Source organism: Synchiropus splendidus, chromosome 3 (assembly GCF_027744825.2).
Source record: "Synchiropus splendidus isolate RoL2022-P1 chromosome 3, RoL_Sspl_1.0, whole genome shotgun sequence".
NCBI lineage: Eukaryota > Metazoa > Chordata > Actinopteri > Syngnathiformes > Callionymidae > Synchiropus > Synchiropus splendidus.
In genome coordinates, this window is record NC_071336.1 from 35,823,064 (window position 1) to 35,840,878 (window position 17,815).

At 50.1% G+C, this 17,815-nt stretch overlaps 2 protein-coding genes across 6 annotated transcripts in view; one reads left to right on the top strand and one right to left on the bottom strand.

Moving 5' to 3' along the window:
• drosha (drosha ribonuclease III) overlaps positions 1-8,311 on the bottom strand; it is an 80,403-nt gene extending 72,092 nt beyond the window's left edge. For 3 of the 5 annotated variants that reach the window (XM_053858696.1, XM_053858692.1, XM_053858697.1), the window contains exons 1-9: positions 8,132-8,297; positions 6,835-7,579; positions 6,704-6,772; positions 5,433-5,673; positions 4,885-5,026; positions 4,394-4,554; positions 2,715-2,795; positions 1,309-1,395; positions 1,090-1,176 (exon numbers count right to left, since the gene is read on the bottom strand). In XM_053858696.1, the coding sequence (XP_053714671.1) occupies positions 1,090-1,176; positions 1,309-1,395; positions 2,715-2,795; positions 4,394-4,554; positions 4,885-5,026; positions 5,433-5,673; positions 6,704-6,772; positions 6,835-7,577 (1,611 nt within the window). In that variant the 5' untranslated portion in view covers positions 7,578-7,579; positions 8,132-8,297. Of the gene's footprint in view, positions 1-1,089; positions 1,177-1,308; positions 1,396-2,714; positions 2,796-4,393; positions 4,555-4,884; positions 5,027-5,432; positions 5,674-6,703; positions 6,773-6,834; positions 7,580-8,131 lie in introns of all 5 variants that reach the window. The other 2 variants (XM_053858695.1, XM_053858693.1) reach the window with 2 other exon arrangements.
• Positions 7,745-16,702, top strand: mc4r (melanocortin 4 receptor). Its single transcript, XM_053860122.1, has 4 exons — positions 7,745-7,758; positions 7,875-7,933; positions 12,802-12,827; positions 15,791-16,702. Exons 1-4 carry the CDS (start codon positions 7,745-7,747, stop codon positions 16,685-16,687), a joined length of 996 nt encoding a protein of 331 aa, XP_053716097.1. The 3' UTR covers positions 16,688-16,702.
• The last annotated feature ends 1,113 nt before the right edge of the window (positions 16,703-17,815 follow it).

Sequence of the window (17,815 nt, forward strand, 5' to 3'; positions counted from 1 at the left end):
GATACTTCATCATTGAGGAGATGTACTACTTCACAAAATTCTACTATGTATTTCAGTCCATGTAAAAGTTTTTTTTTCAGACCTTAAAACTCACATTTGCAAGTTCACTGCAGAGAACAGAGCTTTTGTTGGCTCACAGCTGTAAAACCAAAAGCAGAGACCACAGATACACAAACTCTTAAGACTGTTCTCACTGACTGCACAACAAACAAGGACCAACACAGACCAGAAAATCCAATGCTCTTAGACTGAGGAACAAGGAGAGACAGAGAGAGAGAGAGAGAGAGAGAGAGAGAGAGAGAGAGAGAGAGAGAGAGAGAGAGAGAGAGAGAGAGAGAGAGAGAGAGAGAGAGAGAGAGAGAGAGAGAGAGAGAGGAGAGAGAGAGAGAGAGAGAGAGAGAGAGAGAGAGAGAGAGAGAGAGAGAGAGAGAGAGAGAGAGAGAGAGAGAGAGAGAGAGAGAGAGAGAGAGAGAGAGAGAGAGAGAGAGAGAGAGGAAAGCTGAACAACAATGGAGTCATTACCAGAAATGTTTGTTCAAAAACACCAATCTGTTTTACACAGGACATTAGTGAAAACACTTCACAGGGTCGTGATATTGATGAACAATTCATGCTGGATTACAAATGTCAGTGAAAGTGTTTGTGTGCTAAACCAAGTTGTGACAGTGATCAGTAGGGTTTCAGAGAGCACTGACACCACAGGTGCCAAGCGTAAAATCATCTGCGGTGCAGATGTTGCGATGGTATCGTCTTTCTCACATTGACTGTCTTCATCCTTCCAGATGATGTTAGAGAGGCATTGTATTCACGTCAGTGACACTCTCCAATACAGTTAAAAAGCTTGGTTCAAAGCAAAGATCACATGTTAGATCCCCCACACATTTGCATTGACCTGGATAGATATTAGGGGTCCTGGACCCTAGCCAGCAGACCTCAATGCTGTAAAGATTACTGGACTAAAAAGTCTGGTCACTTTTACATCACGATGATGAAACTAATCTGGGGGAAGCTTGCTGTGAAGATTAAAATTCTTCAACGTGGGGCTGAATCTCAACAACAGATGAGAGGATGAGAAAAATGGATACGTACGTCAACCAGAGGAGCATGAGAGAAGAGAGAGAAGCCTTCAAACAAATACTCGTGGTCGTCGTACTCGATCACTGTCGGACGATCCGTCTGCAGCAGAAAAGAGAGAAGCGTTATAAAACTGAAGTTTAGAAAGTGTAGAAGAATGGATACTTGGGTAAGCAAACATTGCTGGTAAAGTTGACAGTTCTGTAGCTAGTTCTGATGGCAGGAGGAACTTACCAGGAAGTTGGTTGGAGGGGAGACAGTTATCCGGTAGTGGAAAAGCTTCCCAGCGTTGTTGTTCATGGGCCGACATGCTTTCACAGACTGCAGGAAAAGACAAACACTGACACCTGATCTGGCACCACATTCAACTCGTACCACTTATAGTGATCGACCTCACAGTCCTCTTTGGACACCTGTGGTACCAAGTGTAAAATCAGTTATCTTCCCCTGATCGGAGACCATCCCACACCAGAAAGCTCCTGCAAATCCTCAGGAAGAAAGCCACCATGCCCCAGGACAACTGATGGTCAACATCATTTCTCCATTGGGTCCTGGATCTGTCCATGGCCTCCTCACCAGTCCAGGGGACATCAAGACAACAGCCTGAAGTTTCACACATAGTCTGAGAAAACTTGGTCCACTACAAAGAATGTGGCCACATGTGAAAAGAGAGCTTTACCATCTGGCTTAGCTCTTTCTGCACCACAGATAAAGTCCTCATGACGGAAGGCCTGTCTCTCTCTTTCCCTCACTTGTGAAAGAGACACTCTGCTCCACCCCCTGGGGAAGAGCGCATTCCTCCCTTTTCCACCTGAGAACCACGGTCCCAGACGTGGAGGAGCTGATCCTCACCTCTGCTGAGTTGAAGGTCTCGCCGTGACACAGGTCACCAGACCAAAGACTGTATGAACCCTTGAGCAAGGCAACATTCTCACTGTCAAGTGTGTACGCATTCATTTTCCTACTCACCCTCTCCAACTCCTAAAAAGTAATCAACTTCCCTTCAACAGGGACCTCGCACAGATTTCCTATAATTAAACTCCTTCTCGGTCATTCGGGGACAGAAGAAAACAAAGGTCTTGTTTATTGCGTTAACTCTCTTGAACCGAAGCCAAATGAAGTGGCGGCAGAGTGAAAGGCCACTACAGTCAATATGTAGCTCCATATGTCGGGGCCCCTCTGTTCATTTAACAGCCCAGGAAACACGACTCCAGAGGTCAACGCACTCATTAACGACACATTAACTTATTCACAGCCTTCATTAGTCTCCATTAGTCAGCCAAAGCGTCTAAACAAGCGCGCCGTCCCTGGATGGGCTGGCATCATGAAGACATACCAAACCAAGCGGCAGATACTTTCTCTGTCAAGGGCGAGCGAGTGAGTCATAAAACTATAAAAAAACTCACCACGGGGCAACATAATCGATGACTCACTGATTTAGCTCAGGTCTCTGGTCCAGGTCTCACTGATGTAATATCATTATTTGGTGCTCCAGGGTGTTAAAACCGCACTTATTGTCTCCCTGATATAATAGAAAAGGGCCACTGAATACATTTGGGCCAGCTGGAATAACGTCCTTGGTCCTCGACGGCTCGACTTGAAGGTTGTAGAGCGTGTGATTTATTGGTGGCGTGTCGTACCTCCTCCCCCGGGTAGATGCTGTGGCGGATCCCTGTTCGCCTGGCCTTGGCGCTGCACTTGCACAAGGGGCCGTCGTTCATCTGGACAGAGGCAGAAATCTCAAATCCACTCGTCCTTTCTAAGCAGCTTTTTGATTCATACATTTTTAATCAGATTAGCCCAGAAAAAAAAAACTTCTAGCTAAAACATTTAGGAACCACAGCGCAGAATATCAATGACATTTAAATCCAGTTATACGTGAGGCTGCCTCCTGCCTCAGTCCAGGGATTGTCAGGTTCCCTGAATGACTCTAATATCTTCCAGCAGGGATTAAAAAGTGTGATATTCAAGGACAAAAGCTGCAGCTTCCTCAAACCTTAAAAGCCGTTTCACAAATACCCCCGAAACTGAAATGAACCTCCTTGTGTCATCACTGCAGCAGTAATTTGACTCTCATATTACTTCTTAATTACACTGTGTCGCTGCTTCAAAGTACTTCCTGCCTCTCTCACACATGCTACTGTTTAGAAGTACTTGTGTTTTGTAGAAGTAGAGGCTGTCAGCCAGATAAACAGACTCAGATTTATCTGTTGGTGTATGAGGTGCAGAACAGAATCACCAGGAGACTGTAGAAACTCCTGGTCCCACTGCTGATAGCACAGTGGCAGCTGGCTTTATCTCGGACACTCAGAAGCGAAAACACCTGTTGTAGACCCCAAAATACACACTCAAGCCTGGGCTTTTTTCTCTCAGTGGTTTTGCAGCATTACTTGCCTCATCCTTCACAGACATCACACCAGCCAGTACTAACTGCAAAAGCCAGTGTTCTGGTCAGAATCCTCAGCCTCTCAAAAGTAAATATCCGAGTGAGAGTACAATGACTGTAATATTGGATCAAGCATCGCAAGTACAAAGCATGACATAGGGTTCAGTATAAGACTGAAGAGCCATATGATACACACCACAATACTTGAGTCACAACACAACAGGACAATGATATCTCAGTATTATGTTATACAAACAACAAAGCAATATGACTCAAAATAAGAAGGAAAGAAATAAGTCCAAACTACTTGGCTGAATTTACTAATGGCAGAGTGACACACATTTAAACCATTTATACAATGTTCAGGGAGGCTGACACCACGATAAAGCCAATGATGATGTGACCATCAGAGTTGAACACAGACCAACCAAAGCATTGAGCTCAAAGAAACGACAACTTGGTTTTTTTTCATGAGCGCAGGTGGCACGATGATGCGACTACTGGTCAGAGTAGTCTGGGGAGCTGGCTCAGGTGAAACACACCTGCACGTCAACCCTGGTTGCTGGTCGCACTGAAGTTTGCTGCATGTTACAAGTAGAGTCTCTGCACTAGTAGTGCTTGCATGAGAAGTAGTGCTGCAGCAATTTGTTTAAACTTTGTACTATTAGTGCTCAGTTTTGAGGCAGTGCTTTCAGGACAAGAGGAAGCATCCAGTACTGGATTTTGGTGCAGTATAACCCCTAAAAATACTATACTAGTACTACATATGGAAGGCGTGTAGCAGCAGTAGAAGCTTCGGACGGACCTGTTGAAGTATATTTGTGGTAGTAAAAGTACAACTAGACTCAAATTGGGAGGTTAATGAGGTAGTAGAAGTATCGTAAAAGCAACGTGATGTGTACTGCATACAAACGAGTGGAGACACAGACCCACCTGTCCCACGTCGTTGTACCACAGTTCCTCATGCAGCCGGTCAGGATGAGCCTTCTTCCTCTTGATCTCACCAATGACGTCGAAGACATCCGAGTCAGAGCTGCTGGAGCAGGAGCTTCCCTCGCCGTCTGACTCGCACTCTGACTCGCTGCTGCTGTCGTCTGAGAGTCACAAACATTGGTGTCAATGATGAATCAGGTGCGATTCCAAAGCCCACATCTGCCCATTAGATGGCACGCAGCCGATCTTTGTTAGAAAGATGGAAAAGTCCACCGTTTCACTTAGCCTCTGAGCCCTTCAGTGAAAGTGAGAAGACAAATGCAGAGATACATAGAAATAAAGTCTTTTATGGGGTTCATAAGTGTGTCCACGGCAGTGTTTTGTGTTCAGTGTTCTTCTCACTAATCACTTTCTGCTCAAATAGCCTTTTGCTATGAGTGTTCTGTGGTTTGACTACATGCACTCGTTCACAGACTAGAGACATCTCTCACCATGGTCTTCGTCCAGCTTGGTCTTGGGTGGGTCCCATTTGGGGCGGGCCTCCTTCGCCCTGGCCTGCCTCCTTCCCAGCTCCTCCTCGAAGCGCTCATACAGATCACGAAGCTTGCTGGTGCCCACGATCGTGGAGTCGCCCTGGCAACCATGCAGAGTGAACTTCAGTCAGCTTTCATCCAACTTTGACAAGTTGAAGTCACTACACGCACAGCACTTATGAATCAAACACATGCAAATATGAATCCTGCTTATATTTGATTCATATTTCTAATAGGAATCTTTTTTTGAAAAATATTGGGTGGATGTCAGTAACAAATAAAGAGATAACAGATTCAGCACAAGAATTTGACAATCGAAAAGAGTCAATATTTACATAGACGAAATTATCTGACAGAGACAACCAGCAAAAAAGTCAAAGCAACAAAAGCCAAAGCTAATGAAAACATTGAACAAGAAAGAATAGATGGTCACATCAATGTGTGCGGATGGAGGAGAGTGCATCGTCACGGAAACTAGGATTCACTCGTCCTAGGTGGGGTCGTACCACTTGGTCCATGGGGTCATTTGAGTAGAAGTTCTCGGCGTGGGTGCAGCGGATCCAGGCCGGCTTCAGCAGGTTGTCCTCCTCCTTGTCCTCGTCCACCTTCTCTGCGAAGTGGTCTTCGGACATCCGGCTCCTTGCAGACGAGGAGCCGCGGTCTCGGCTCTGACCCGCAAAGCTGTCCGACCTGCGGTCACGATCTTCTTCCCAGCGGCCACGCTTCCGGTCTCTGCTGGACGACCGGCTGCAGGAAAACAGACATGAGAAACCCTGGCTTCTCCAGAGTGTAGAAACCATCCCCACTCCAGCAAAACCCTCTGATTCACATCCGACTATCACCGTGACGGCACCTGCTCCCAGCACTCCAACTTTTCACTTTGCTGAGAGTAATAGAGCTTTGCATATTAATGCAACTCACTTGGAGAAGTAGAATGGTTATTTATCATGTGTCCAGTCACATCAAGAGGTACAGAAAACCATAATCTAATTCACGTAATCTTACCAAGGCCTGAAGCAGCTCACTCATTCTCTCACACTCACTCCCTCACCATCACACACCCACGCTCGCTCGCTCACTCACTGCCCCACGTTGACGACACACTCTCAAGAGTGATGCAAACATCAGCATAGTAATAACCTTCTTCATGTAGTCCAGATGAAACTCAGTTTGTGAATATTGTGGCGTAAAAAAGCCACCACAATAAACACTCACGGGTCCCTGAGGAGGGTAGACATCAAACAGCGAGGCACACATGCAGCTGAAATAACTTTCTGCACAGAAAGTATGATTGCAAAAACAATTTCAACTTATTACCTCCCCGCTCCGGAGCTGGAGGGGTTTCAAGCTCATTAGAGGCCAACAGAGAAAGCACAGATGAGTGTAATGAACGACTCACTTTTAATTCACACACACTGCCTGATAGTGCGTCCATGTTGGTGACCTTGTATGAGGTTGAGCTTGTGTTTCAGCAGAGTTGATGTGGCACTCATCCTCAGCATGAGTAGTGAGAGGCAGCAAGACCCAACTCAGCTCACCTTCTCCTTGACATTTCCGCTCAGTAAAAGCAGCTCAAACACACTGAAGGAGAAACTCCAGGCACTGACCATCACTCAACGCTCCGTCAACTGCAGTGGGTCAGTGTTTCCCAACATCTGTCACGGGAGGCCAAGACTGGAGGCAAGCAACTTTTTCTCTCTTGAAATAGTTCTCACGCACACCCACAACCCTTTCCCCAGCCTCTCCCTCTAAACCAGGCACACGCACACAAATTTACCTTCTAGGCCGCTTCCTGTGTCGGTCAGGCGACGGTGATCGCCGACTCTCTCTGTGACGAAATTTGTCCCTGAGAGACCAAAACAAAGTGAGGAACTCTCATCCAGACTGAAAACAAATCCCGCTTCGTACCTGCTGCGCTCCCGGCTCCTGTGTCTGGGCGGGCTCCGGCCACGGTCGTGCTCCGACCGGTATCGCCCACCGTGCCTGTCCGGACTCCTCCCGCGTTCCTTCCTGTCACCATAGCTCTTCTGCCGGTGGTCGTCATGGCGATAGCCTCGGTCCGGCGACCGTCTGTGGTCCAGGGGCTTGGCGTGCTGGTACTGGCCCGAATGATGGAAGCTCTGGTCTGGCTGGTACAAGCCTGGGTTTTGCATGTAGCCAGGGTTGAAGGGGGGAGGGGGGAAAGGCGGCGGTGGGTGCGGGTAGTTCATGGGGAATGGGGGGTAGTTCATGGACTGAGGTGGCAATGGGGGCGGCATGTGCGGCAGTGGAGGCGGAGGCATCATATAAGGGTGGTACGGGTTCACTCCGGGGATCTGAGAGGCTGGCGGGGGCCCAGTGGCCGGGCAGGGCAACGGGGGCGGCGGGAAGTTTGGTGGCGGGTCAGGAAAGCCGTGTCGGACAGGAGGCTTTGGAAAAGGAGGACGCACCGGGCAGGCGTTCACTGAGGTCGGGTTCTGGGGCGGAGGCAGGGACGTGTACTGCATGAAGTCAGTACGAGGAGGCACGTAACTGTGGCTACCATGGTAACCGGGAGTGGAAGAAGTCTGGGGGTCATAGTGGTACTGAGCTGCAGACGGCTGGGGAGGAGGGTGTCGTAGACCAGAGGCCATTCCAGCCCTGTGTCCGCCACGGTCTTGATGGAACGACATGTCTGTGGACACAGAGGACTTGGCTTTACTGAAGCTTGACTGTTGGCACACCGACCAAGACGCACGACAAGACGACAGCAGACTTCTTTTCAACAGACATAAACCGTGTATATTTATTTTTGTTCATTTATACGCAAAATAAAGAGTAGTTGACTTGATGTGTTTCCATGAACTGGAAAAGGCAGGAGAAAATAAGCGACTGTATTACAGCAGTTTTATTTACGACACGACGAATGCTTTAACAATGAATATCAACGACTGAGTAAACATCGTGAATGCGAATTCATCGGACACTAGAGAGAAGGAAGACGGTATCAAGAGCATCACGGACGGACTGGTTCCATCCCATGTTTCAAGCCAATACATGAACAGTCAGCACGTGCGCTGCAGCTCATCACTAGAGGAATGAAGGAGCACCAGGGTGGCTTTCTTTAGGAGCTACTATTGAACACAGTTCCTCAAGTAAACGAAACGACAGCCTTCGTTAAAGACCAAACGAAACAACCGCGAGGAGCTAGTTAGCTAGCTGCTTGGCTAAGAAGAGTAGAACTCACCTTGAAAACGGACGAACGGCTATTCTTGACAGCGGACCATTCCGTCTGGATGAACGTAACCTACAGTGTGACGAGGTGAAATGTATCTAATATGACTACGGAGACAAAAAAGACAGAGACTTGTTCATCTCTCGCAGAACCGTACCGCTTCTTCGTGTTTCCCGTCGGCACGACTTCAAGGGGACACAAGCGTGGACCAATCAGGTTTAGCGGATTGGCGACGTCAAAATGAGAGGGAAAACGTTTCATTGGAAAACTGTCAATCTTCAAAACGCCATCGTTATTTTCATGGAAAATGTTAATACAGAACAGAAGAAATGGCTTCAAAGTGAACCTCGATGTTTGAGACTACGCGATTAAGGTTTTACTTTATTTATTTTTAGTTTGTTTTTAGTTTAGTTTAGTTATTAATGAAGCTTCAAACTACACACCAATTTCACTGAAACACAAACAGAGAAGTAAAAGTCAAACGTATTCTCTTTCATGCCCTCGACATTTGCACTCTTTACTGCTTACAGGGGCCACAAGGAATTTCAATTTTAAAACCTCCTGCTGCTCTAAACGGATTTCTTGTTCAAGTGAGAAGAATTAAAAAAAAAAACTATGAAACAGTGAATTCAGAAATTACAAAAAAAAATGTTTTCAACATTCACTCCCGGGACTTCCGTTCACCAGCTGCACTTCTGGTAAAATATCACTAGGGGGAAGCAAAGGACAGCTAAAACATAAATTGAGATGTTGCAACTCGTTGCCACGGAAACCCCAGACGCGCGTGCTCGTGTGACGCTGGAATATATGACACGTAACTCTTGGAAACACACCTTATTATAGGGGCATTTTGCTTAGAGGGGAGCTTTTGGTCACAAGTTTAAGCTTCAAGTCGAGGATAAAAACGTAACAGAGTCACTAGAATAGAATAGCCCTTATTGTACTTGTACAGTGTGCAACGAGATTTGAGCGCTACTCCCTTGCTGCAAACAATGTAAAAACGGAAATATCAAAACAATCAAGCATGCAGAAACAACAAATAGGAACTAATAAATAATATATACACAAGTAGCAGCAGTAAAAGAGCGTCATAACAGAAAGTGGCACTCTTCTGGATGTAAACTTGAATGATTTGTTATTGCACACAGTTATTTCTTTATTGCACGATGATCAATATGGTCAGTAATAAATGAATTTTGTAGACTGTTTTATCTGGTTTTGTTCACTCCTGAGATGGCTTTCGGGACGAAGCTATCTCTGAGTCTATTTGTTCTGGTATTGAGTGATCTGTGCCGCCTGCCTGACGGTAGCAGGTCGAACCAGAGAGTTACTGGGGTGGGACGAGTCCTTGATGATGTTGCCGGCTCTGCTACGGTAGCGGGAGTTGGCCATGTCCTCCAGGCTGGGTAGAGATCAGCCAGTGATCTTCTTGATGATGAGTCTCTGCAGAGCTTTCCTGTCTGCAGCTGAGCACGCTGTGATGCAGTACGTTAGGACGCTCTCTATGACGAAGGTAACCAGCAGCCTCTCCTCCAGATTGTTTCTCCTGATCTAGTTTGGTTCCAAGTCCTGGTTCGGGTCAGCCACTTGTTTTGCATGGTTCGGTTTAGGAGGAGAGGCTGGGGAAAGGGTGATGGCCATGAGAGGGCCTCACCAAATAGAAATACCAACATATGCGTTTGTGTTTCCAAACTTTGCTGAGAAGCACAGATGTTGTTTGGATCCAAACTTTTCAGGTTCAGGTTCGCCGTGTTCCTGGGGACGAGTTATCCTGCTGCAGCTGCTGCTCACATCTGGTCTCCATGACGACAGTGCTGCATTCTATTGTGGAGTGGCGACGGAGCCCTGTCTTCAGGTCTTCTCACCGACCCCTCAGGAAGCTTGTGTTCTTCTCAGTCACGTTGTGGAGGTGAGGCGTGAGGTGACTTGTCAAGGTGGTGCTGAAGCTCAGAGCCTAAGCGTCCGTGTAGAGAGCTGCGACCTTACTCTGGGTTTGCTGGATGGATTGTGATTGGTTGATCACTCGCACAATACTCCAAGGTCGAATGAGAAACACTCGGAGCGTGAATGGCCCAGCTTTGATTTCTCATGATGACTCACTGAGCTGCTTGTGAAGGAACACTTCCTCTTCTGCAGCAGTTTTCAGGCTCAACATGTGCTTTTCTCCTCCGACCATCGCTCTGCAGCTTCGGCTCTGGAAAACTGACAGTAGTGGTGGAATTTGTGTCGTCAGGCTGCAGAAGTGAGTAGAAATGAACAGTTTATTGATCCACAAAATGAGGGGAAGGAGAAGCGAGGATGGAACGCCACAGAGGAAGCAGAAGGAGCGGGGATGCTCCCCCACACTGCGCTGGGAGGGGAGGGAACAGGAAGTCCATGAAAGCAAGTCAAAAGTGCCGCATGACACCACCTCCCAGCAGGAGGTCCAGGATGTGCGACCGGGAGGTCCGGGAGGTCTCAGGGGAGTCGGATCCCTCCCACTTTACTGAATACGGGACCCCCCCAGCTATGACGCTTGCAGGCTAAAATCTCCTGAACTTGACAGGTGGAATGATTGTCAATGAAGAGGCGGAGCTTCCATGCAAGGGTTGAATTGACGCATGGTCACAGGTTTGAGCCAGTAGCTTGGCAACTGCAGGCTTGATCCATCTCTCCACAATCAAAGGGCAGATGAGCTTAAGGCTTAAGGGAAAGCGATGCAGTAGCTGCCCTTCTGTCCAGCCTGGTGAGGTGGGAGCAGCTGTCGCAGCAGGGTACCGGCCCGGTACACTGATGGCCATGACGGTCATCACAGAGGACACCCAAGCTGTGGCTGAAAGCAGGGAGAGGCGGGAGCTGGGCAGCCTGGTCGTCCAGGTCCAGGTTGGAGTGTGAATGCTAGCTGGAAGCCAAGCTGGCGGAGACCCCCTGAGTGAGGCCTGAGGCTGGCTGGAGTGCGACTGTAAAGCTGAGGTCGACTCAGAGTGAAAAACAAAGTGGGTTCCTCAGGCCTGTTGGAAGTGGCGGAACCTCAGGTGGAGAGGCGAATGGATCCCAGAAGAGCCCAACCAAGAGTGTGATATGGGTCTGATGGCTGTCTGGGAGCACAACAACGTTCCAAAACCGCTTCTCCAACGCCCTGAACACTGAGGTGAGCAGCTGGGAGCTGATTTTTCCCAAGTTACCGAGGATCACCAGCCCATTCATGGATCATCTCTGACGTCTGGATCTGGACTGAAACCTTCTCCATCCTCAGTCGTCTCACGCACTGTGTTCAAGGTGTCGTGAGAGCGGCGTGGACCAATCCAGACGCTCCGTATTACGCAGCTTGTTTCCACCATTTCATTATAAAACAAACAGGACGAGACTCTTTCATGGTTAGTTTTGGCGGTGAAACACTGCATTCTGTTCCAGCTGTGACAGGGCTCTGTCATCAGTTCAGTTCTGAGGTGACCATGAAAAATTGACATAGAAATAAGGAGGTCAAGCCAATGGTGGTAAACAGGTTGTTGCGCAGCTCATGACAACTTCCTTGTGACCTGCTTCGTCGTGGGTCACAAACCAGCTACTTTGCACAGAGCGCTGCCAACACAGGGGCGAATCGCCACCAGAGACAGAACCGCAGCGTGGAACCTCCCAGCGTCTCGGGTGGCCTGAGTCCGATGTGCCCCCTGCTGTGCAGCCTCAGGTCATGTCCTTTCTTTTCTGGACAGCTGGGGGCGCTCTGTTCAAAACAGCTGGTTTGTGACCTACAACCATGCAGGTCTAAAGGAAGTCTTCATCATCCAGGCCACTCCAGGGTCGCGACCCCTGAGCTACTCACCATCGTCTCCTTATTTCTCGGTCACTTCTCAACGCTGCGAGTCGTGGTCACCTCAGATATGAAGCGATGACGGAGCTCGGCCACAGCTGGAGCAGAACATGGCGTTTCAGAGTCCGCAGAGCGAAAGCTAATCCCAGGGAGGGCAGGAGGGTCGCGAGTGCTTACCTGGACGGTCAACTTCAGGTTCTGGAGGAGGAGCGACCTCCTCTCACGTCTGAATGAAGCCAAGCGTTGTTTTGTTTTCCAAAGCTCCAGTTGTTGGACGGACGAAACAGCTTGTTCCACCAATTATGTCAGAACGCTCAGAAAAACAAGCGGGTCAAAGTGCCGCTCGCCCAGCTAAATTGCCGCTGCCTTCCCGCTGTCCCCCGGCGCGGCCCAGCTAATAGCGCCTGATGAACCCTGTAACAGCAGCAAATGGCGGCGGTGGGCCGAGCGTGCGGCATAATTCCCTCTGATTGACCACCTCGTTCCTCTCATCAGCGAGGGTCACGGTGGAACCTCGTGAATCACCAGAGGCTGTGACTAAAGCAGAGTTTTCATTCTTCATTATGGAAGCACGACAGCGACGTGGCTAATGTGACTCAGCCATTAGTCTAACCTGCTAATGGCTGCAGCCTCCGCACGCCGGCTGGCTCGCCACCACGACGCCCAGATGCAAACACCTGCCGACTGAAGACTCTGAGGACAAACACGGAGCAGGAAACAGCAGAGGCTGCGGCGTGTCCATGGCAATGCCAAACATTCAGCTCCATTTCTTCCACCAGGACCTGAGTTTTGCTGAGTAATGATGAGTCGAGAGCCTCGGCTTTTGTGGTGCTCTACTTACTCCAAGACTGAGTCGTTTATCCGCCAGTCAGCAAACTACTGCACGTGGAAGAGAGCGTGTGTTTGGAAACGCTCCCAGTTCAAAACCTCAGTAGTCCAGCAGGCCAACTGTCTTCTCATAGAGCAGCTGCCTGAGCTTCTCTCTCTGCCTGAGCTTCTCTCTCTGAGAGAGACCAGACAGAGAAGCTCTGGTTCTGTAGGTCACCCCACAGCTGGTGACCTCAGGTGAGAAGAGAAAGCCAGCGGTCAGCGGAGAGCTTTGCTTGTGGCTCAGCTCTTTCTCCACCATGACACACCCTCACCGATCCATCTGTCCATCTCCATTCTTGCATGACTTGTGAACAAGACCCTGAGATCAACATCTCATCTCCATCATGGACTGGACATCTCCTTTCACCATTATCAGTATTCAAGAAATAAACCACAAACTAAGCGACAACTTCTTCACACCGCTCAACATGTTCCCTCCAGTTTTAGACCTTGTTCACGGAGCTTGTTTTGAGGCTTGTTTTCTCGAATGAAACAAATGACGATGATGATGATGATTAAATTACTTCACAACTTCTTCTGTGTACAGCTGGAGATCTACACCTCCGGCAGGTCCTCCACCTTCACTCGTCCATATCATCTTCTCATCATCCATCACGACCCTCACCGGTCGCCCGCTCCCTCCTTCATCTTCTTGGGTCTCTCCTGTCCAAACATCTGTCCCTCTGATAGGCTCTCTCTTGTCTCTCCCAATACCAGAGTCAGGTCCTCAGTGTCTTTGTCTCTGACACATCCCCAAACTCAGTTGTCTCAGCTTGCACGCTCTTCTTCACCGCGTCATCTCAACAGTTTTCCCTCCCTCATCTTCACTCCCCTCCTTCTGACAGAGGCCAGACCTTCCATCGAGGCAGGAGAGAAGATCAGTCCCAAGTTGGCAGCTCTCACCTCAGACCACTGTCCAGCTGGGAGTCCTGATGTTCCAGAGCAGGGTGATGCCCGAGCCCAGCATCAGAAGAACAGCTCTCTCAAATCACTACATCATCAGAGAACATCATGGGCCACGGAGACTCTCCCTGCCAGAGGAGCTGCTGTCCTCCCTCTGACTCTCCTCCAGCTCAGCTGTGATGTCATCGATGGAGAGTGGGGGAGCCCCGGATCGATCAGCTGAACTTGATGGAGACGAAGAAAGCGGCGCCCCCCGCTGCGCCCCGGCCATCAGCTGCAAGTCATTGCTAATCTTGGGTGACGCTGGCGAGCATGGAGTGCAGGATGGGCTGATTAGCATGAGGCGCACGTCTGACTGGTCCCACAAATGACCAGGATGACTGGAGGAGCCGGAGCTAATGAGAGGCCAGCATGGATGCAGATGTCGCAGGCGGCCGGAGGAGTCAAGCAGGAAAACTGTTTTACACTGTGATTGTCAAACAATGGCCGCCCCTGCTGACGCCGACTCAAGCCAACGCACACCGAGCTGTGCTTAAGCCCAGTTAACCTTTGACCTCGCCGGCCACGCCACTGCAGCCCAGAGAAGAGAAGGGAAGACGGGTCAGAAGTCTTCCTGACGCCTCCCCCTATAAAAGCCACTTTTATAGACACCGATGCAGGAGAAATGTTCCAGACGTCCTGCATCCCTCTGCCTTCGCAGTGGCTCTTCACCACACTGTGTAAAACCTGTGCTTCTGCTGTGTTCTCTTCCATTGAGTTGTTTCTGAGGCGCTTGTCAGCTCAGCTCTCTTCACTGCTCTGTCAATAATGTTTGCCCCTCTCGTGGCTTCCGACGCTGCCCCCTCGACCCAGCCGAACATGAACCAAACCCCTGTCTTTGTTCCTCTGTCTTTTGTCCCTCAGTGACTTTGTCGTGTGACCATGAGTGGACCGGCGCCGAGCGCTCCATCTTCGCTCTCCGCAGCAGTTATTATCAATCTCAGTCGTCATGGCGACCGCTGCGCCTCGTACGCCGTTCACGCTGTCGGGTGCCCTCTTCCATGAGTCAATGTCAACGCCGTCGATTGTTTGTCTGAAGGTCTGTTGAGTAAGAAGCGACATCCATGTCAGCGCCGGGAAACAGCCGACATCCATGAGCCTCACCGGGCCGGCGCAGGGCCATTTTGATTCTTTCCCCTGGTCATACGCCTTTCACAGTTTGAGTCATTTTCTCCTTTTTCTTTTTTGAGAGGTATTTTTTGGTTTTTGTTCTTTTGTTCTACGTGTCAAGCTTATTTTCATCTCCACTCCTTTGACCGTTCAATTGCGGTCGAGGTTTGTGTTGCTTTATTTCCACAAGCAAACAAATAGTCCACCTCCTGTTGCAGAACTGCTGCTGGACCTCAGTGGTTTGTTTCCCCTTCGTCTGCCTCTTTCTTCCTGTCTTCCACTGTTGGTGCCCTCTTCCGTCACATCCGCATGTCATTGTCAAGCCACCGTTTTCCTGTCAAGTTTAGTCAAGTTGAGTCAAGAAACTGTTTGGTCGAGTCACACCGAGTCAAGCCATTGTCTCTTCTTGCCCCGTCAAGTGTCCGCGTCAAGTCAATCACAGTATGGTCGAGTCACATTGAGTCAAGCCAAGTCATCGTACGTCTTGGCCTTCAAGTCAGTCTGGTCAGTCCTGACCATTGAGTCCCATCTTGTCATGTCTCAGGCAGTCGTCTTGTCTATTCTCGTCGAGTGAAGGTCCAGTCTTTTCTTCGTCCGGAAACTCCTGCTCCTCCATTCATGAGAGCATCTCTTGGTTCTTCTTCATTGATGAGCCCGGCTCCTCCCCTGGGCAGCGTGTGTGTGTGTGTGTGTGAGCAGAGGAGGGGCCGAGTCACTCACACACGGCGCGTTCTCTCTCCGCCGCTCGGCTCTCTCCTCTCTGCCTCAACTTTCTCACCAGACTCTGAGCAGAAAGATGCAGAAGCCTCCCCGTCAGGTCGCTCTCCGCCGCCCTCGCCTCCGGAGAGTCGCTCAGGAGTCCTAGAGAGCAGCTCGCCCTGGTGGAGTCTGACGACGGCACCATGAACGTCACGGCTGGTCCTGACCGGAGCAACAGCCGCTCCGCTCCTGCGGGGGAGGAGGACTTGGACGGCGACTCCTCGGCGGGATGCTACGATCAGCTGCTGATCTCCACCGAGGTCTTTCTCACTCTGGGCATCATCAGCCTGCTGGAGAACATCCTGGTGGTGGCCGCCATCGCCAAGAACAAGAACCTTCACTCGCCCATGTACTTCTTCATCTGCAGCCTGGCCGTGGCCGACATGCTGGTCAGCGTCTCCAACGCCTCCGAGACCATCGTGATCGCCCTCATCAACGGGGGCAGCCTGACCATCCCGGCCAGCGTCGTCAAGAGCATGGACAACGTCTTCGACTCCATGATCTGCAGCTCGCTGCTGGCGTCCATCTGCAGCCTGCTGGCCATCGCCGTCGACCGCTACATCACCATCTTCTACGCGCTGAGGTACCACAACATCGTGACCCTGCGCCGTGCCACGCTGGTCATCAGCATCATCTGGACCTGCTGCATCGTCTCGGGCGTGCTCTTCATCGTCTACTCGGAGAGCACCATGGTCCTGGTCTGCCTCATCACCATGTTCTTCACCATGCTGGTGCTGATGGCCTCGCTCTACGTGCACATGTTCCTGCTGGCGCGGCTGCACATGAAGCGCATCGCGGCGCTGCCGGGCAACGCGCCCATCCAGCAGCGCGCCAACATGAAGGGCGCCATCACCCTCACCATCCTGCTGGGCGTGTTCGTGGTCTGCTGGGCGCCCTTCTTCCTCCACCTCATCCTGATGATCTCCTGTCCCAGGAACCCCTACTGCACCTGCTTCATGTCGCACTTCAACATGTACCTCATCCTCATCATGTGCAACTCCGTCATCGACCCCATCATCTACGCCTTCCGCAGCCAGGAGATGAGGAAGACCTTCAAGGAGATCTTCTGCTGCTCTCACGCCTTCCTGTGCGTGTGAGAGCCAGGCGCTTGCTAGTCGTGCAAACAAAATCCTCCCTGTAGAGTTGCTGAGTCATGGTGCGTCCGCTGACCTTGACTCATTAGCTCAGACGCCCCATCGACCGAGTCGGCAAACCAATCCGACTTGCAGATGACAAGCTTCTGACCGTGATCTGTCGCGCGGTTTGTCAAAAACGAGTCTTGATGTTTTGACTTGGACGGACGCTCGAGTCCACGAGTGTTGGGCCGAAGCGTCAGACCACAGTTATGACATCATCAGTGTTTTGGGTGAGGCCTTCATCCACCAGCAGGGGGAGCTCTTTCAGCCTCATCCCCTGAGTTCATCACAACCATTGCGTCCAAACCAAGTAAATTTAACGGTGAGTTGCGACCCAAAATGACATTTACGTTTCGTGCATGTGACGTGTGCAACACGCTGACGTGGCTGGTACGTACGCTAGTATTGCTTCTTTGTGCCAACTTCAACAGCACCAACAAGGCTGTGAAACTAGCTTGAGCGCGCGAGCAGCAGCAGACTGGCCACTGCAAACACCATCTTTTCTGCTCAATATTTTGCTTCCTGTGGAATGTGAACGCACCAAAACGATGTTCAAGACGACGTCGTAACTGTGATGCTAAGATTACCTCATCGCTTAATGGTTTGAGAAGTCGGACGTGTTTTTGTGGGGAATCAGAAACAGAACCTCGCCGGCTGTAGTTCCACGGTTCAGATGAGTCCCCGCTTCATTCAGACGTTCAAACTTTGATCTTCAGTGATCAAGTCGGTTTTTCACTGTGACATTAACTAGAAAAGGTCAACCGACTCGACCGACCCGCCTGACCTGAAGGTCCTGAAAGTGACCCTGGTCAAACACGGAGTGGAAGGTAGAAGTTATTATCAGCTCGGGTATATGAGGCTTCATGGAACAGCGTCTCATTTTCAGTTTCACATCGAGTGACACTGTTTCAGTGTCCAGCGTCTTCTTATTCCGGCCATGTCTCTGGATGGAATCAACATTTCCATAGAGATTTGTGTGTCGCAGTTGCAGACATGTCGAGGTGGTGGAAGCTGTGTGAGTGTAGATTCCGTCTGTCTGAGCTCTGGCCAGCAGGGGTGCGCTCCCAGACAGAGGGAAAGGGAGAAGCG

What these genes read in the sequence shown, in the direction of transcription:
- mc4r (XM_053860122.1), top strand. An exon ending in GGTTCCATCCCATGTTTCAA is followed by an intron (nt 7,934 to 12,801) that starts GCCAATACATGA and finishes TGCACGTGGAAG; the next exon opens with AGAGCGTGTGTTTGGAAACG. An exon ending in TGTGTTTGGAAACGCTCCCA is followed by an intron (nt 12,828 to 15,790) that starts GTTCAAAACCTC and finishes CCTGCGGGGGAG; the next exon opens with GAGGACTTGGACGGCGACTC.